Source organism: Camelina sativa, chromosome 11 (genome assembly GCF_000633955.1).
Source record: "Camelina sativa cultivar DH55 chromosome 11, Cs, whole genome shotgun sequence".
Lineage (NCBI taxonomy): Eukaryota > Viridiplantae > Streptophyta > Magnoliopsida > Brassicales > Brassicaceae > Camelina > Camelina sativa.
In genome coordinates, this window is record NC_025695.1 from 38060168 (window position 1) to 38082008 (window position 21841).

The 21841-nt window shown below is 34.2% G+C and overlaps 1 protein-coding gene, 1 long non-coding RNA gene and 2 pseudogenes across 2 annotated transcripts; 3 read left to right on the top strand and 1 right to left on the bottom strand.

Moving 5' to 3' along the window:
- LOC104725454 lies at positions 2494-3161 on the top strand (annotated as a pseudogene).
- LOC104725457 (F-box protein At5g49610-like) lies at positions 3502-5020 on the bottom strand. Its single transcript, XM_010444123.1, has one exon. It carries the CDS (start codon positions 4764-4766, stop codon positions 3690-3692), a length of 1077 nt encoding a protein of 358 aa, XP_010442425.1. The 5' UTR covers positions 4767-5020; the 3' UTR covers positions 3502-3689.
- Positions 6821-7186, top strand: LOC104725458. The gene is made up of 2 exons (XR_757913.1): positions 6821-6906; positions 7004-7186. It is a non-coding gene; the product is annotated as an uncharacterized LOC104725458 (long non-coding RNA).
- On the top strand, positions 18724-20226 carry LOC109127418 (annotated as a pseudogene).

Genomic DNA, 21841 nt, shown 5'->3' on the forward strand with positions numbered 1-21841 from the left:
TTAAGTGTGGGTTTGGTCTTGAATTAAGAAAGGGTAAAGGAAGAAAGAAACACGGCTTTCAATTTCTTGCCGAATGAATTGGAAAAGAACCGATCAGGAAAACGGAGGCTTAGACCGGCGGTGTGTCACTGTTTTTGGCTTTTTAAGGTGAGCTGGTCAAATTCAGTTTTTTTTTTTTTTTTTTTTTTTTTTTTTTTTAAAAAATCACAAAGTATGCTTTTTAGTTTTTAGTATATAAATTGGGAAAAACAAAATTTATGGTCAAATTTAATTTAATGAAATTTGGTGACAAGATATAATACCATTTATTGTACTATATTGGATTAGCATGCAGTAACGGAGCGCCTAGTGTCTAAAATATTTAGTTGAGATATAAGCAATTTTGTGTCTAAAATATTTAGTTGAGATATAAGCAATCTTAGATAATATAGGCATTGCCAACATAAAACATTATAAATATGATATTATAGATAATAATTATACAAATTTATCAATTAAAAAATTTAGAATATTAAATCATAAACAAAAATTAGACAAAAGTATCTCTTTAATTTGTATCAATCAAACAACATACTGTATTATTGTTCCCCCTCCAGAATATTTGGTCCGAACTTGTTCCCTTTCTCAAAATTAAATGCCCACTCAAAATTCCACATTTTTTTGTGGTAGACAATTATTGGTTTTGTAGCAGTCACTGCTAACTTTCGAAAGCCAGGTTTGAGTTGTGATGTTGAATGTTCTATATGTGGCTGTTTTGAGGAGACGATTAATCAGGCTTTGTTTGATTGCTCACTTACAAGGCAGGTATGGGCTTTATCTTAGGTTCATGGATTCTTCATTTTGGCGTCTCCCGCGGTTACTGCACATGAAATACTATCCTTGGATATTGTGGTATATTTAGAAGGCGCACAATGATAAAATCTTTTCTAATGTGATTCTAACCCATTTGTAGTTCTGCAAGTTGTGGACGCTGAGTCTAAGGCTTGGTTTGCAGCTCAAACTGAGGATTTGGTTGAGGTTCCCAATGAGGTTTCCGGGACAACTCAAGGTTGTGGGGATTTGCCCATCAGGAGTATGACAACCTATTTATGTTTTGTAGATGGTTCCTGGAAAGTGACTGATAAATATGCAGGAAGAGGATCACCACCCTCTAGGGAGGCACCAACTATGGGGGAAGCGAATATCAGATGTAGTCTCACGCCAAGATTGAAGCCCTAATATGGGACATGAGGTGTATGATTGGGGCGGATAATCATAATGTTGTCTTCCTCACCGACTGCTATGATCTGGTAAAGATGGTCTTTTCGCCTTCTAAGTGGCCCGCGTTTACACTTTACTTGGAGGACATACAGATTGACAAGGCGGAGTTCACGTCCTCTCATACAAAATGGTAAAGCGGATAATTTAGCACGTTGTGTTCGTTCAGAACCGTATTGCATTACCTATGTAAACAATGTTCCCTCGCACAGACTCATTTCGGTCAATCTTCTTTAGTTGTTGACAAAAAAAAAACATATTAACGTTTATAATAGTGTGTATGGAAATAAAACTAATATACTTAAATTTATGTAGTTGTAAATTGACAAAGAAATACATTAAACCAAGCCTCATGTGAGTTAGGCAATAGAGGATGTTGTCTAAGCGTCATTTGAGAGCTTAGCACCTAAACTACTGTTTAGACCTGTTCTTAGAATACTGATTTTTACGCGTTTATTAAAATATGTATTTTTGTTATTAAAAATAGACAGTTAGACGATTTTATTCAGATTTGGATGGATTTTAAATACTTTTGGGTGTTTTAAACAATTGACCAATCATTAACTTAAAAAAAGATGTTTTGTTTGTCTCGGTGTTATTCTTAACTTCTAATTACATAAAATTATATTGATAAGTATTTTTTATTAAGAAAAAACAGTTTTAGACATGTTAAAATAGTTTTTGGTGTCTTTTATACAATCAACTAATCATTAACTATTTTTTATTTGAAATCAATGCTTTGTTTGTCTCATCAGTGTTGTTCTTCAATTTCTAATTACATAAAATATATTGATACGTATTTGTTATTAGGACGAGATACACGGTTTTAAATGTATTTATTTTAGACAGGTTTCCACACAAACTTTGTTGTGCAATCCGAACTTTGTTCGCTAGCTACTTAGCCAAATGCCATAATTCTTGTTTTTGGGTAAACCTGTTTTCTATTTTTTTAAAATATTGTTGATGCTTAATCATATGTCGCATCTTTAATTGTACGTCAATTATATTCTAACCCAATTTATTCTAAACTTACTTGGGGAAAAAAAAATATTATATTGAATATCAATATAGTAATTGCATTGTTTATATCTCACTTACGTGCAATTAAGAAAAAGAAATTAGTCTTGAACAAGAAAAGGATATCCTTTGGGTATATATATATTATATATAAAAGAATATAACAAAAATATTGATTTCAATTTGCAAAGAAAAAGACACGAGAGAGATCCACTCGAGAACGCATATTCTCAAACTTGCACAACATGTAAAAAAAACACATTAAAAGGTTAAAAAGACAACTTTGAAAACCTATATTTCCACAAAAGCTCTTATCCAAACTCAAAAGATAGATTTGATCATATAATCTTTATGGTGACAGAAGCCATGAAAGCCAAGGCAGAGGTGTACCATGGAGATAAGACATGCAGAGAGAAATTCGGTTCGCTTTTATCCGAAATCGGTTTACCTAACCGGCTTCTTAGTAACAAGGAGATCGAAGAATGTGGTTACGTGAAGGACACAGGTTTCGTGTGGCTAAAGCACAAGAAGAAGAAAGAAGAAGATCAGAAAAGGATGTATCAAGACTTGTTTAGATTCGATAACGTTGTCGTATGTTTTGAAGAGGAAGTCACTGCGTACTTCGAACCTAACAAGATCAAGAAACTCACTGGGGTTAAGGCTAAGGAGTTCGCGGTCTGGATCTCGCTCGGTGAGATTCACGTGAACCGGTCCACTAGTTTGATTACATTTAAGACACAGGTCGGTTTATTGTCTAAGTCATTGCCCTTGTCCGTGTTTGAAGACGTTCATGATGATGTTAAGGAGAAGCCAAAAAAGGTTTCAACAAAAATTCAACAACACCAAAATGTATTTGTACTAGCTAAAACAAAAACATAAGAAATCAACTGTTTATTCATTCTCTATATATTAAATTGATTTCGTCTATTAATTCGCAAATTAGCTAGTTTAAGAAAAGTTCATATATGAAATTGCTTGCGAGTCTCATTTGCTAAAATTTGTGTTCAAGCAGTGTATGTCACTTACTTGAGCCCTTCTATTTCATATTCTAGTTTCTCTGATGAACTTGGGGCAAGTATTCATCCTATATATGTGGTCAAGGAGAACTTCCACAAGCATTTGGACAATTTTGTACTATGTTGTCCTGATCTTTTGTTACATATTTCGGAGTGAAGAATTGTTTAAGGAAGGTGTCTTGCTAAAGAACACCAATGAGGACAATCATGATACTGAAATGAAAAATGAGGTTCTGATGTAAATAGACAATACATACAAGAGAGGAATTGGAGAAAAAGTTGGGATCTACATGTTAATTTAAGAAGAGTTTGTTGCAAACAAATTTGCATAAGCTCTAAAGGATCCAAGAGCTGAAAATAAACAAAAACAATATGTAGAGAGAAGGCAACATAAACAACTTAATTACAGGGTAGTATGGTGCTGCGAAAGGCGTAAGCTGAGAACCACAAAGGCAGAGAATAGCTTCCTTTTAAAGAAAACATCTCTTTCCATAACTTACTTCGTCTGTTATACACCAAAACCTGTTTATAAGTAGCTAAGAAAACATACTCACCGGTCTGACAGATCGGGAAGATTCCAGGTACCAATCCTTTAATACACCTCAAACTTATGCTATCAACAACACTCCAAGTTTCAGTCTCGTACTCTATCATCTTCCAGATCTTTATCCACCCATCTGATAACTGAACCACCGACAAAAACCCATCGGATTCCAAGAGATAAACCCGATTACCACCGTTCCCACATCTTATCTCATCAGGCAAAGAAATCTTTCTCCACACATCATGTTCAACATCAAATGTAAGTATATAACACAAACCACTCATCAACCAATGAAGTATCCCATTAACAAACACAGCTTGGTTCTTGCCCATGTGTGTGAAGCTATACTCTTCTACCGCCGAAACAAACTTCCTCCACTTGTTTGTCTCAGAATCAAACACCAAGCAAATGAAACTCCCATCAGGTCTCTGACCAAAAGACCTATGGTAACCAGCCAAGACCACATTAAACTTATTCCTATTCAAATCACAAGCCAAGCCAACAAGAGTCGCCTCACCATCAGGAATAAACCGAGTAACGGGTCTTTCTCGACTCCTAGGCAATTTTCTAAACTCTCTAGTCGAAGGATTACAAACATAGTAAACACCCTTTTGAGGAACGCTAGAGCAACACAACAAACCATTACAAGAAACCCTAATTCTCACCCTATCTCTAAGAAAACCCAATGATAACTCAGTAACACCTCTCAGACTATCCACACAGATCAAACTCGACGAGTCTGATACTTCAGCCACAAGAAATTGCTCTTTGACAGAGACTTGATTGAACAAATTAGTAAAGTACTTGTCAGAGGGTAACCTGTACCAAGATTTGCAAACGGATTTGAACCTGAAGAGAGATTTCACAGGTAATCTCGCCAGAATCTGAAGAATCACCTCATCGGGAAAGAGAGCAACTTTTTGATTATCCATTAACAGATCAGATCAAAATACACAAGAGACAGAGGAATCTACCTACAATGGGGTCAAAGACTAAAACTTTCTCATCTTTACCGCAACAAAGCTTCTGTCTTTCGATTACCCATTGATGGAAGCAAGGAAATTGACCCAAAAGAAAGAAGAAATGATCATTTCAGAGATCACTGAGGAAAAAATGGCGAAAGAGATGAGTTTTAGAATCGGCTTGAGCGTTGAACAAGTTTTAGTGATTGGGGAAGAAGCGCGTGTTTCTGACTTAGCCAAATAAACAAACACCAGATGCATCATCCTTTTACCCCCTTGTGTTTAATCTAGGCCCAAGGCCCATATAAATTTGCTAACAATGAGAAATGAAAAGCCTTTTTGAATATAATTAGATGGTTTTTTTTTCGATCTCTTGATTTTCTTCTAAACAAAAAAGCCATAAAATGCCACATATGTATTTGTTTCCTATGAAGTTACTATAAAATGGATAGACCAACTAGGAGATGTTCTTGTTCTTACACCATCCCCAAGACTATATAATATTAGATGCCAAAGCTAATAGTATATATTAACAAAATATTATAGGATATATCATAGATTTAAACCATTTTTACAAAGGTTTGTTTAAGTTTGTTTATGACAATGTTTTAACAAATAATTTGACCGCTTAGACCAATGGTTGTTTAATGTGTTATTCGATATATCTAGGGGTTATTGAATGTAGGATTTTTATTGAATTTTTAAGAATTTAATATTTTTATATATAGAAATTTAGTGTTCTTTAATTGTGTATTTTTTGATTTTTTTTTTATTTACTTATACCGTGATTCGGTTTAATGGTTTTAGAATTCTAGTTTGAATGACAGTTTGATTTCTAGCTAGTAGAGACGCCAGCCAAGTTATAAGTTATAACCTAGGATTCCTTCATTTACTCATCAATTCAAGAAGCACATTTTGCGGTCTTGCTTGTTCTTGGGGCCAACCTTAAATTAAACTCTTTTATATGTACCCCTTATGTATGCATAAAATATTGATATAACCATGCAAAATTGATGATATGTATGTGTGCATAGATGAATTATTAAAGGTTGTAAAAAGTGTTATTGAGGAGAAGTATTTGTCGGAACTCGGTGACTTTGTCTCAATGATTTGTGTCTTTGGTCACATCAGTTTCCCCATCTTCCTCAGGCAACTTAAGTTGCTTCATTTGCTTCTTCAATTTTTTTCTCCCTTTGCCTTTTTTTCCCATTTATTTTCTCCTTCTTTCCCTGTTCCATCATATTGATTGGATCATAATTGTCACGTCGACCCCTTTGTCTTTCCCGAGGATATGGAATGGAGTACTTTTGTAGTTTTGTTCGCTAGCTAATACCTTAATTAATTGACATCTGCAAAACTTACGATAATCCTATATTAATCAAAGAGTATCCTAATTAAATTCGTAATGATCTTGTAGAAGATGACACGTCTGCATACGTGTTAGAATTTTCATGATCTTGTAGTGTTAGAATTTACAAGTAAATTGATTTCTGTCATTTGATAACCAAGAATCTTGGAGTGGAAGCCACTATATTCGTAACGTTTTTTTTTTCTATGGTTCAACTTTGAATCTAGCTTTTGTATCCAATAACATTAAGCGTATTAAAAACTTTATCAAGTTAAGTCTACATCGTTTAACTTTTGTTTTAAATGACTATATGGTGCACGTGTTAGTTTCCTTTGTCGGTAAGGCTCTACAAGAAGATTCATGGTAGCGGATGATGCTTTTGCATAGATCCAATATAATGGAGGTACGACTATAGGTGTAAGTTTTGTCGATATATAGATTCCATGTCAAACGTATGAACCAAAAATATAACAAAAGTATATGTCAAAAGAAAATATACATAACCTTCTTGTTTTTGTTTTTACTTTATATAGACAAAACAGATATTGTGTATATGTTGTACTAGGCTAGGTACATATGCATGATGTATCTATAGACTATAGCAACGGGGTGCACAAAAAAAAAACAATAGCTACGTTCGTGCGTGTATCTTTATAAATACATATATAGTTCACGCAAGGCTCTCTCTATCATTCTCTCAAGCTATGGATAAATGGGAAAGCGTTTCATGCATTGAAAAACCACCAAAGTGCCATATTCAAGGTATACACGCAGACTACACAAAATAATTATATGTTTTTCTTTTTTTTTTTTTTCATAAGTAATATAGGCCTTATGAAGTTGCATTAATTTGTGATAGGCTTAGGACATAAAGGCTGTTCCAAGACGAAGAAGAAGATGATCAAGACTTCTGCTTCGTGATCAAAACAATGACGCTATCTTAATCTGAGCTTTAATAATTGGTATTGTAGTATTCCTATTTTTTTTTTCTTGACCTTGTAAGACCTTTTCTCCACTCTTTTCTGCTTTCTTACTATTTCCATCTTCTAGATTTCTCGATTCTGTCGACTTTATAGATCAGTTGTTTAGTTTTACTAAATAGATCAAGAGTTTGTTGTATACTCTTAGAATTCATATTCCCCCTCTTTTATATATCCCTCCCGAGCTATCTAAGTTCTTCCCTGACCTCTTATACTATGTACTGGATGTTAACCATACTCTATATATAGGGCGGCCCTGTTCTTTTTCCAGACGCTGCTATTAGATCCAGCGACCAAAAAAACAGTTGTTTAACACATGAATATGTGAAGAATCTGTTAAAAGTTGTGCGGAGAAGAGTCGCTCGATGTTATAACGGCAACGTCTAAGGCATGTACACATGTCACTAAAAATAACAGCGATTCTTTATCTTCATTAATAATGTCACCGGCGACCATAATCAGCGACTGTTTTTTTAATTCCGTTATATTTTTTGCCTTCGCCGGAGTCGCTATCGCTATTGCAGCGATTAACAGACGAACAGGGCCGACAAAGTCATGTTCTAAAATACAAATCTTATATATAGAACATTTAAAAACCAATTTTCATACATTTATTATATATTATCGTGTGAAATTAAATGAGCAGAAATAATGAAATGCCGTTTAAACCAAACAATACATGGAACATTCTGATTATGTTGACAGAATTAGACATACAAGAAATTCTGATTACGTTGAGAATTAAATATACAAGAAAATAGTAATATATCACCATAGAAAATTATTGCAACAAACCAATATATCATTATATATATAAATATATATATATATATATATATCGATCGCATGTTGTTTGTTTTAGTTTTCACCATATATACAACTCTCAAATGTAACGTTGATGTACACGATATATATCAAATAACTTTATAATTGGTTAATACATAATTTTTTTTTTTGATAAAATATGATATAAAATTAGCATTTGCAGAAACATAAAAAAAATATTTTGACGAGGAAACGACACTTTATAACGCAGGTCGTACTATGTTGATCCATCATAGGCGGCAAAACTTCATGATGCAAAACAAGCTGAGTAGTTTTTTCAGGCAATAAATTTTGTGTGGCTTCAACACCCCGTAATGTTACTATAGTCATCACTACAAAGCAAACACTACAAAGCAAACCATATAATTTTATGAATTATAAATAGTACTAGTACTTTTCATACATATATGAAATATGAAACGACTGGATGTAACAATCACGAAACTAACGAAAGCAAACTTTTGTTTTTTTCTCCATGTAAAAAACCTATTACAAAATATGTTGAGGATATGGTTGGTAGCTAAGGCTGTTTGAGCTATTATGGAACTGCTTTTATAGAATGGAGATATGGTATGTTTTGGTCAAACACATGTCAAATTATACATAATATCTTAATCATTAAAGATATATAAAAGATAAATGTAAAAGAAAATAATACTTAATTCTTAATCTTTATAGTAACATCAATGATTAAGAAATCAAATTATACATAAGTAATACACTGAAAAGGTTTTGATAAAATTGATTGGACCCGAGAAGGTGAAACCGGATGAAAAGATAATAGCGGGTGAGGATTTTTCCTTCTATCAACAAGAAATACCTGGTTACTATCTAGGAATCGGCATCAGAAACGAAGAAATCGGTTCTGTACGTAGCGTTCATTCCCCTTATTTCTTCCTCGACGAGAATGTTCTTCCTTTTGGATCAGCAGTGTTTGCTGCCTTAGCTGAGATGTATCTACTAGAGCATCATCAGAATCAAACTAAGTCTGGATATTGAAAAAAGTACTAAAGAAACTTAGATTCTTTCTAAGTCTCTTAGTTAGTTTGCCTTCATAAGTAAAGCTATTGTAACTTTTGAGAATTCAGTTGTGATAATAAAATTGTAAGTAATGAGTCTCACTCTCACATGGGTAAGGTGCATGTGATGGAGTCATTGGAAACGTAGCCGTTTTTTTGTGATCGGTAATACTATTACCTGACCAAAAGAAAAAAGAAAAAAGATTTGTGTAGTTTTTTTTTCTTCTTCATAATTATAATATGTATATTCAGAGAACCTATGTCTATCAATCTATTAAGTAACAGAAAAAATGTTTTGTTTTGTATTTTTATAAATTTTAAATTTGCCTTTTCCTTAAAATTTCGATAAAGACAAAAGATGAATGTGTCACATGACACTCGCTCGCATAAGATCCAAAGCTGATCATCAAAAAGAAAGACAATTTAGCAGAGACAGAGAACACGAAGAAAAGAGGGTTTAGACTGCTGGAGAATTCGATCGGAGAGAACAGAACATAAAAGACGATGACAAGGGGGAGGAACAAACAATTTAATCAGAGAATTGTAAAGAGAAAGTAGGGTTCTGGAACTAAATTGAAGACGATGAATACGAGAGACGAGAGAGACGTGAGAACAGAGAACACGAAGTCTTTATTATTTCCTCCGTCAATATAATTTATTTTATAGTTAATATTTCAAAGACATAACCAAACTCTTCTTCTTATTCTTATATTCTTATTCCGACATCATCATCATCATCATCCTCCTCCTCCTCCTCTTCCTCGACATTTTGTCCTTCCGTCTTTTTAATCTCTTCCTTTTTTTCCTCGTTTTTTTTTCTTTCTTCATTTTTTCATTCTTTGTGCCAGACATCATTCCTTAAAAAAAAAAATTATTACCAAACGCAAAACGGTAATTCAAACGGTCATCTTCTCCCCACAATCCAGCTACTGTAAAACCCTAAATCTATGGCTGCCAACTTTTTTTTAGTTCAGTTTCTACCCATTTTTTCTTCTTTTCAGTTGAATATGACATAGAAATAATAGATCTCTAATTTTAACATCATATTTAAGTAGAAAATCAAATCAAAATAGATTTTTCTTATTTTTTTGTTTCGATTTTTTAAATCAGGGTTTCAAGTAAAATAAAATGAAGTCAAAAACTATAAAGGATTAGACGATTCACCTGCAACCACTGCTCCTATCACTACAGACAAAATCACGCTTTTTCCCACGTCTTTTGCGAACCTTAGCACTTCGCCTTTGTGAGGCATACAATGCATGTTTTTTTTTTTTTTTGTGTATATATTGAATTGTGACTCACCATGATATTTTTTTTATAAGCAAAGTTTTTTAGGATTTACTTCTCCTCTTGACCAAAAAAACATTTCTCAAATCTTCTCCTTATAATTTTTATTTTCTTTTTTGTTTTCTTTTAATCAGAAAATTCATTTTATAACCAAACAGTATTAATATATTTCTGTTTTATTCACTTTCTAACCAAACAGAATTAAAATATTTTAAATATCTATATATATATATATATAATGTTCTATAATTAATATAGATATTTAAAAGATTTATTCTATATTAAAAAATATATTTTCTTATCATCTCTTTTTGATTTAAAATTTAAATGTAGTGAATCATATAATACATAAACTTAATAAAAATGTATATTTTTCCTTCATATATTGTGATTTAAATTTTTTTAAACAAACATATATTACTCAATTAATATAAAAAAGTGTATGTTCGCCTTATCATCTGATTCATGTTTCTAATCTTGCCGCTTCATCTGATTCATCTGATTCATGTTTCTTCTTCTTCTCTGGATCTTGTTCGTCTTCCTCCGAGAGAAGAGAAACCGGTGTCAATACTCTGTTTTGCATGAGTTTGTTACAGTATGCATGAGTGTTCTCTTGTCATGAAAGAAGATTCTTGGTAATGTATCATATAAATAAATGCATAAAGGTGTTTTTTTTGGTAAAATAAAAGCATAAAGTTACAAGAGAATTTTAAGAAAGAGTGTTAGATGCTATCACTTGGTTGTTCTCTAAGTCTAAGTCTGAAAAACGAAAGTCTTATTAGTTACATGAGAGGTCGTCTTAATCAACTTATGTAAAATAAAAAGAAAAGCTCTAGCTAGATCATGATCAGGAAGGTATAAGCTTACTTTGGGTTACTTTTTTAAAGGAACCCCCACTTTTACTTTGGTACAAAATTAAAGGAATCTAAATAAAAACCAAACAACAAAATATAATATGCGAACAGACTCATTAGCTTATAACAAACAAATAAGGTTACAATATTTTGCAGCTAGTTAAGACTGATTAATATATATTATAGTTACTAGCAAATAGTCACCAGGAAAAATAATTGCCAGCTATTTGAAGTATACGCCAACACATGGCCACACATACAAACAATATAAATGTCCTATTAACTAAGTTAACTATTGTCATCACGTAATGACATCCATAAAAAAACATAGGTTCAACACCATAAACATTCAATTCCGCTGTTTGGTTGGCCGGAATTCAGCGTTGACCAGTGTTGACCGATATTGACAGTGTTAACCGGCGTTGACCAGAAAAATATTCAATTTTTTTCCTAATAATAATATTTTTTTTGTTTTTATGTATTGTTGATAAATAAATAAAAATATTAAATGATTTTTATAATTTACAAAAACAAAATATAACCACAAAAAGTTATAGGAGAAAAAAAATACAAGATATTTATATACAAAAAAATTAAAAATTATATGACAAACAAATTTGTGGTATGTCTAGTAACTAATTTTGTTAATACAAAAAATATACCAAAAATAATATAATAAAACTATACCATCAAAATTTTATATGTAGTAGATTTTTTCATAAAATTATAACAAATATATACCTTTTCCTTTTTAAAATAATCAGAAATTACTGGTGTCGACCGTCACCACCCTTGGTGTCGATCGACACCATCCCCAAAACGCAGAGTTTGGTTCGCGGATGTTACACTCTCAAATAGTTACCTTTCATACATCTATTTCTATATTATCTATTAAAAGAAAGACACATATCTCACTATAACCCTCATGGACTTTTATTTCAAATTTCACATAATTTTATAAATTCTACAATATCATTATTTTTTCCTTGATTAATCCAATGACATTTTAAGTTAATAAAAGTTTCAGTTTATTTGAATAAGATATACATGTAATATATGATATATATTTTAATTATTTTTTTCTATATGAAACATTATCATTTTATATAAATCAAAGTCCATACACAATTAAAGACTTTAAAATAATAACCTAATAAAGTAGTTGCTGTTTTTTTTTTAATTTTTTTTTTGGAAAATGTATTAGTCTAATAATTTATTGTTAGACTCACTTATTTAAAATGTATGAAACAATTTTATTAATTTACTGTTCATTATTTTGATTTTTTCTTAATTGAAACATTTTAATTATCTTTAAGCTATCACATTTTAATTATCTTTAAACATTTTAATAAATAAAAAATATGCATAACTAACACCACAAAATAAATTTTATGAAAATATATATCATAATGATTTTGAAATATGACTACAACTACAAAAATATATGGCATATGACATGTAAGATACAATATGACCTTATTGCACTAAATATATTATTATAAAAAAAATATTGATTTCTTTACTTTATTTAAATTCATATTACATTGTCTTTAAATTTTGATATACACCGAAAAAACAAAAAAAAATAATAACATGTTAATTTATATATGATTTTTTCAAAATAAAATAGTGATTATGTAAAAACTCACACGTAGAATGGACTAACATCTAGTATAAGTATATAGTAATAAGGGAATTTAGCCAAAAATACCACTTTGTCCCAAAATCTTTGCTTGAATGTCACATTTGCTAAACGTTCGATGTATGAAGCGTGAGAATGAACCCATTTTAGAAGGTCTGTCGTGGGATTTGATGTTTACGGCTTGAAGTGAGAACGGGGCATTAATGTTCTCTATTTTGAAATGAGAGATACATAGGTCTTCGGTTAAGTTGGTGCGTAAATCTAAACAAATTAATAGGTAAGAAAAACTCAGGAAAAAAGAAAGAAAGAAAAGAAAGTCGAAGAAAGAAGCGTTATAGTCTACAAAGTAAGCGTTTCCGTAGACAAGTTGAAAGCGATTGTGTCTTCGGACAGAGAATAGTGAATCAGTTTGATCCATAATGAACATAATTGGAACATGTTTAAAGCAGATAGATCCAAATACATCCCAATCAGAAAACAATATTCGCCGTCCCGGTTACATTTAGGGAAACGACGAGTACAGAGTTTTTAAACAACGCATTGTCCAGCACAAACATGAAAGAATAAACTAGATTTTGTGGACAGGAAATAACATGGTCCATTGGAGGATTAGTATCAAGTTTACGTCACCATAAGGTGAGTATTAAGCTAGGCTGTTTTTGATCTTAGCTTATGATACTCTTTTTAACTTTAGTTGGCTAACTCGATAATCTTGAAAATGGATAGGCGTGATTCTGCCTTCTTATCGGGTGTCACATTGATGCTCCTTACTTGCATTGTGTGGCTAAAGTTGGTTTCTTATGCTCATACTTACTACGACATAAGAACTCTAGCCAATTCAGTTGATAAGGTAAAAAAAGAAAAATAAATATATATATAATTATATATATAAATTAGTCATTTGCATTGAGTTACTATTATAAGCAGTTGCTTCCACACATTGTCTTATCACCCAAAAAAAGAAAGAGCTTCGCTCGGTGGAGCATCAGACATTCTTACACTTTCAAGAGTTTGTCTAAACCTCGCGTCTTTGCTTTTTCCCAGCCAAGCAATCCACGTTCTCCATGTATAAATAAGGGTTGGGTGGCTCCTTAATTTGCAAAAATGGTCATATGCACCAGATTCATGGGATTTCTAATACAACAAGTGGGTTTTCAACATCTTGCTTTATTATTTTTTCTTAATGATAATCATCATCATTGCGTTGTCACCACTTGACTTCACCTCCCTTTGTACTTCTCTTGCAGTATATAAAACCTATATATTGTCAGAAACTCAAATCATCCTTTAAAAGGAGATCTTCTATATGCTATTGAAAGAGTGTTGAAGCTTTCAGTTCCAACTTTATACGTGTGGCTTTGCATGTTCTAGTACTGCTTCTTCCACCTTTGCTTTGGTATGTTGCGTTCCCTTCTCTTTCGGGATATTTTCCAAAGAAGAACAACAGAAAAAGCTACATCTCATCAAGAAATTGACATTTGTAGTCTCTCCTAGTCTTTGATGTGATTTATTGTAACATTTTTTATTCTCTTTATTTTCACTCTGCAAAGATTTCACAATCTTTTTTCAATTTGTTCTTTTAAAAAGTTAAAACTAAACTTTATTTTGGACGGCTATATGTAGCAATCCCTCTATGCTATATGTATTCAACCATGTACTTTTATCATCTGCCCAATTCACCATGTATTAGCTATATATAAACTTTATAGTTCCATAGAATCTATAAAATTCTTCTTAATTAACTAATTCAATTGATTTTTTTAACTACGACTTAAAATTGTATTTATGGTTTCACGATTATAGTAATTTACCCCCAAATCTATTATGGTTTGAGGAAATCAAAACCTCTATGTCAAAGAAAGGGTTGAAGTTAAGTTTTTAAGATTTGGCTTCGAGTCAATAATTTACATTCGGGTGTTAGTAACACCCCGACCCTAAAATACCTTACATGACCGTAACTACTTAGTCAAAATTTTAAGGCCGAATTTTTTTTAACTTGTCCATTTAACATATTGCGACAGCGATGAAGTAAAACAGGCGAATTAACTTAAAAATATGCATCCAATATAAATCATGAGGTTCGACAACCCAAACTAAGCCATAGGCTAGTACAACTTAAGCAAAATACTAAAGCATAATAAACTACCCAAAACCACCATCCTGTCCCTTCCTTGACTTCATCACTCGTGCTGCTCAACCACATAAATCCTGGTCATCAGACCTATCTTTTCCTGCATCCATTTAAAGGAGGCGTAAGCAAACAAGTTTGCTTAGTTGAGCGGTCATCCCGTCTCACTAGGCTGAGTTCATTAGTCTATATCCGACATAGGATCTATTCCAATCAAGTTACGCAAGTCAAATAACTAATAAGACAGTCGCCTAAATCGTTTAGACCAACCATCATTCATATTGCAATAGAACCCATTAACCATTAACCATGACAAGCAATCAAACAAGATTAAATAAACCGCGAGTCGAGAGATCGACCATAGAACTCGGCTACAGTCACGCATTGACCTTTGGTATCGACCTAAGTTGCTAATCTCTCGGTTCCTATACCCAAATCTGATCCCCGCTTCTACACGGACAGATCAACACCGTTAATAACCGATGTGTAAACCCATATACCATCAACGGTTCAAGGTGGAAGGACACTTACCGTTCCTTTCTCGACTTAGACTTAGGATCTCTTGGTTTAAGCTCCGATGGAAACTCCTTTTCTCTCTCGCGGCAGCTCTCGGATGTGTATGCGAAACTCTCGAGAATTCCTAAGGGTTTTATCCCTTATATAGGATCGATCAAACCGCCTCGAGTTTCCTAAAAGCGATAGGCCCTATCATTCCCCAAATTCTCATATTTTTTGCTACTATCCTTATCCGATCAACTTTGCATTTTCCGCGAGTTTCCATTTCTCTCGGGTTTCCATTCCCGTGAGTCGGATTAATTCTCCGCAAGATTTTTGAGTTCCCAGGCCATCCATCGGCCCATAGTCAAGTCGATCCAGCCTTGTCCATCGGCTCGATCCATCGTTCACCGATGCGACCTTATTTGACAGTGTCCACTTCACTATCACTCTCACTATCACTCTCACTATCACTATCACTATCACTATCACTATCACTATCACTATCACTATCACTATCACTATCACTTGGACTGTCACTTAGACAAAACTCTGAAACTTCCCTTTCATCCAGAAACTTACATGCCTGCATCATCTACAAGAACTAAGGATTCCGTTTCTTCAATTCAAACATCTGATCACTACTTCGGTAGTCTCGAACTCCTCATTTCCATTCGGATCCCCTTTAGTCTATCAAACTCATGGCCAATGTCCCCCTGTACAATATTCCGTTCGGCTTATCCTCCGGATACCGACCCGATGTCGTCCGAATACCGTCCTTCGATCAAACCGCAATCGGTCCTTCGATCATCTCTGGTGCCACAACATTATCGGCACTGGTTGTCGTACCGCTATCGACATTGGATACCGTATCCTTATCGATACTATCGGCACTGATTTCCGTACCACTATCGGCACTGGTACCATATCCTTATCGGCACTATCGACACTGGTTGTCGTACCGCTATCGGCACTGGATATTGTATCCTTATCGGCACTGGTTGTCGTACCGCTATCGGCATTGGATACCGTATCCTTATCAGCAATATTGGAACTGTATGCCGTACCGCTATCAGCACTGGATACCGTATCCTAATCGGCACAATCGGTACTGGTTGTCGTACCGCTATCGTCCATGATAACGTATCGCTACCGTCTCTGGTACCGTACCGCGCTCGCGGGAGCGGGTCATTACAGTTAGCCTAATCGTAAAATTGTTAACGTGATTTTAAGATTTTAAATCACAATTAAAAGAATTAATTAAATTTGATTAATAGGAGAGAATTTTATAGATTGGGAGGAATTTGAAGTTTACAACTGTGACACCCTGGTTTCAGAGACTTGCAGAGAGGTTTTAAATAATTGATTTGACCACCTATGTCACCAAAGTGCACTTCTCTTTTCGGTCAAGGGTACTGCGAGAACTCCATAGTTAAGTGTGCTTGAGCTGAAGTAGTCTCAGGATGGGTGACCTTCCGGGAAGTGACTGTCGGAACTGTGCGAGTGAGGACAAAACACAAGAAAAGATCATGTGATGATTTATAGGGACTTGCGCATAGGTTTAAAAGAATTGATTTTGCCACCTATGTCACCAAAGTGCACTTATCTATTCGGTCAAGAGTCGAGAGAAAACTCCAGAGTTAAGCGTGCTTGAGCTCGAGTTGTCTCAGGATGAAAGACCTTCCGGAAAGTGACTGTTGGAACTGTGCGAGTGAGGACAAAACACATGGAAAGATCATGTGGTGATTTGTAGGGATGGTAACTCGTCTTTAAAATCTTACAGACGTAGCAAACCGACCGTCAGATATAGATGGGCTCACGGACCTAGTGAGAGGACGTGAGGCCCATTAAAAAAAGTGGGTCTATGGACTGGGATTGGACATGCGGCCCACTGAAAAGTGATGGTTGGAGCGTTACAACAACTAATAGATAGAGGCTGAAAGTATAATGTGAACCGAGTTGAACATCTATAGTACATGAGGATTGCTAGAGGCGGCTCTATTTTAGGAAGTGTCACTGCTATAAGTTTAAAATACTTTGGCTTATTTTTCTGGTACATGTTTCAAGTACCGAACCAAATTAATATATATCTCCCAACTTTTAAAACTAATATCTAAACGTTAATGTATCTCTTTGAAATATATTTAGCATGGGACATATACCCTAAATATATCTCCCAACTTTTAGAACCAAACGCAAAATTATACATTTAGCATGGGACACATATCCTAAATATGTAGTAATAATACAATACATTTATTTTGTAGAAGTAATATATAACATAGTATTTATTAGTGTATATATATATATAGTTGAATAGTAAATCAGTATATATTAATTATTAAAATTTAAACTGATAGAAACTAAATTCTAGAAACCTTAAAATTTTAATTAATCATTGATATTTATAACTAAAGAAAATATATTTCAAAAAGATACATGTGGCATAGCGCGTCTATTGACCTAGTAACTTCAAAAAGAACACGCGCTATGGCGCGTGTGTTGACCTAGTAACTTCAAAAAGAACATGCGCCATGGCGCGTGTATTGACCTAGTAATTACTTCAAAAGAGAACAAAATCCAAAGCAATACCTCGTTACCATTAAAAAAAAAAATAGTCTTTGTTCAAACTTCAAAGTATTGTATTCTTGTAAGAAAGATGAGTGAAATAGATAGCATACGTTAATATACAGATTTATTTACACAATCAATTAAGGTGGAAATGATTTGATATTAAAACTTTGACTGAAAACAGTAGTGAATTTAGGTAATTAGTACATTACTGGCAATGCAAAACATGGTGAAACCATAAAAAGTCACATGCACCAAACCATTTCTCTATATATATGTTCATCGTTCTATGGTTTTGAGGTTCTTTTACTTTCACCTTGATTACAAAAAGAAGTAATCTGACCAAACCAAATCACTTACAAGTCTGAAACTGTTCATCCTCATCCGCAACGCAAAGGTATCATTATCTTCATCATTACCTAAGTTACGTTGCATTAGTCTTCTTTTTCTTTTGTTCTCATTTGGTTTTGTCCTTAGTAGCAACTTGTGTACTTTGATTTTGATTTCGATTTGTCTTGTTTTACACTCTTCTCCTTCGTGTTTGTAAATGGGTTTGCGTGATTCCATTTTAGTTATTTCTTTGAACAAGTTTGATATTTAGTGAACTTTGAAGTTGGCGCAAAAACCATTTATTCAAATATCTTTTTCCACATGTGTGCTTAGGGCAAAAGCTATCCCACTTTACTCTGTTTCAAATTTTAGGGTTGTTTCATTTGCAGATCATATCTGTCTCTCTATCTTGTAGGATCTTGTGACACTACTTTTTGACGAAGAGAAAATGTTGCAAATGAACAGAAGAATAGGTGAAAACATTCGAGAAGAAGCTAGAAGAGCGAAAGCGATTGCTGTGGAGATGTATAGAGCCGGTGATTTCTGTGGAGCCAAAGAGTTTGCTGTCAGGGCACAAAGGCTTAACCCTTCACTATGTGGTCTTCTCCGTCTAAATGCGGTTCTTGACGTGCTCATGGGTTTCGCCAAGCAAATCAACGGTGACACTGATTGGTATGCTGTGTTATCGGTTGACCCGACCGTGGATCTTGAAACAATCCAGCAACGTTACAGGAAGCTATCTCTGGAAATCATCCTTGATGAATGTGACAACACGGTTTGTAGCGTTGATGAAGCCAACATGTTACTGACTGGTTCCTGAAATCATCTGTGCAATGAAGGGAGCAAGCAAGTTTATGACATGAGACGTCAAGAACAACTACAACTACAGAATCTGAGAAGAGCTTCAGAGGCGTTTTCTAGCACCTTCTGGACATTATGCCGTTCTTGTAGCATGAAGTATGAGTATCCAGGTAGGTGCAAAGATCGCAGGGTGATGTGTGTTAATTGTTGCAAACCATTTGATGCTTTTGAGTGTCCTGGACCAGCGATGGTTCCAAGACCTTCATTGCAGCGGAAGGAGTAAAGTGTGAAAGCAAGAACACTAATTTTGTGGTTAAAAAGGAGGAACCTGATGCAGTGTTTTTGATTGTTCCAGATACTGATTTCCACAACTTTGACAAGGACCGAACCAAAGCTTCGTTTCGTGAAGGAAACCAGGTATGGGCTGTTTATGATGATAAGGGAATGCCTCGGTTTTATGCAATGGTCCATGGTGTTGTCACTCAAGAACCGTTCAAGATGTGTTATTCTTGGCTGTATAGCAAGAACAATGAGGAACTAGGTCCAATGAAGTGGATTAAATCAGGTTTTATAAGACCACCGGAAGCTTCTCAATCGGTAAGCAAGAATACTGCGATTCTTTCGACTCATTGTCACATAGAGTCAAGTGGGAAAAAGGTGCCAACGGGTTTGTGCACATCTATCCGAAGAAAGGTGATGTTTGGGCTCTCTATACAAACTGGTCACCATCTTGGAACAGTTCAACTCCTGAAGAAGTTGTGAACAAGTATCAATTAGTTAAAGCGCTTCATGATTTCGAAGAAGGAAGAGGTGTACCGGTTGTGCCGCTAGTCAAAGTCCCTGGATACAAAGCTGTGTTTCATCGCCATCCATATCAGTGGACAATCAAAAAGTTTGAACTGTTTAGTTTATCCCATCAAGTGGATTCTCATTTTCTTACAAGTGAAGATGGTGAGAATGTTCCTGTAGGTTTCTTGGAACTTGATCCTGCACATTTGACACCAGAGCTTCCAATGTTGTCACTAAAGAGGAGATGAGAGGATTGGAGAATGTGGCTTTCAAGAAACCAAAGGAGGAGGCTGATAAGGACGAAGCAAAAAAGAAGATTGGAATGATGAGAAAACTGGAGGCTGTGGTCAAGAAGCCATAGGAGGAAGCTTTAGATGCAAGAGATTAATATTTCTCAAGAAAACCCTGTTTTTTTTTTTTTTTTTAGATATGTTTTATTAAAACTACAATAAATCTGAGTTAGTATCAGTATGATGCTGATTCAGTGACTTTTATTTTTACTTTTTGTTTTTATATTTGAAAGTTGTATCTTGAAACAGGGTTATCTGATTGGAACAAGACTTTGATCTTTAATTATAATATCATTTTAAGACTCTTATCTCCCTCCATATATGTCAAACTTTTCATGTGATTTGTAATGAGTCTTTGGACATTAAGGATTCCTCCCAGATTTGTTCTTAGATGTGAAGATTGTAAAAACAGAGAGCAGTCTTGTTCTATCTCCCATTATTAAACTGAGACCGGTCTACAGAAAAAGAGCAGAGAACGTGTACTTGTTCGAGGAATCATGGATGGCATCAGATACGCTCAGGACCAGGTTATGTTGATCCTGGATTGATGATGGGTTCTACTGAAACCATAAACGAAACGGTCAAAAGAGATTAGTGCAGAAATGTACAAGGAGGTTTCAGAAGTATGAAAGCCCTCAGATACTTCATGTGATGAGATTTAACCATCTAATGTGATGTTTTGGTTCATTCAAATGGTGTTGTGGCCTTTATGTTCTATCAAACTTAAGAGGACAAACCAATACATCGATTCTAGTTCCACAACAAAAAGTTTCCATTCTGTTCTTTAAATGATAACTTGAAAGATTTCATTGCCAAGTCCATAAAGAGAAACTGAAAAATAACAACAATGCAGCAGTCATCTGGGAGAAGAAAAACCTCAGAAACATGCCCAAAATCGCATTAACTGCTTGCCGATTCCGTCAAGTGTTCACGAACACTCTTGTGCAGGTTTTTCTTTTCAGTCCAATGCTATTCCCTGAATTGGTGGAAGCAGCCCATCTTTGAATTGTCAATTGGAGAACCATGGTAATCCAGACTCTAGGCATTTTTGTCCCTCTGGTAAGGGAACTATAGGTCCCAAGACGAGACGCCATAAATCAAGAATGATTGTTACCAACATAGCAGCACCCAAAGCATCAACAGCCACTCGGGATAAATCCCATTCGTTACTTGATTTCTCATCCATCATGCAAACCCGAACCAATTAATAAAATGCATAAGAAAACATAAAGGCATTTTAAGTAAGATATATGAAAACATTAAAGATAATGAAAGGCCAAGAAGTCGAGAGATGAAATCATATCACAGAGACGGCACAATAATTCAAAGAACTTCTCAAGGCGCTATAAAAAGACCAAGAACTTTATTCATTTTTCCATGATGGAAACGTATAAGACGCTCCAAGAACTTTAAAGAAATAGTGTGTCCAAAAGTAATTTCCCACATAGCTGAAAATAATAATCGAGAGATTTGCCTGTAGTAGTAGAATTAAGTTCCAATCAATACAACTATAAGATGAAGAATCATGAGAATGAAAACTCTTACTAGTAACCTTGATCAAATTAAAATCAAAAGTTATCATCTCAAACTTAAATTTAAATCCACAAAGAGTATGAAACTACATTGCACATAGAAGAAAGAAAAAGAAGCTTGCCTTAGTGTAGAAACTAGGTTTCCACAATGATT

What these genes read in the sequence shown, in the direction of transcription:
- LOC104725457 (XM_010444123.1), bottom strand. Translation starts at nt 4,766, where the DNA reads ATGGATAATCAAAAAGTTGCTCTCTTTCCCGATGAGGTGATTCTTCAG.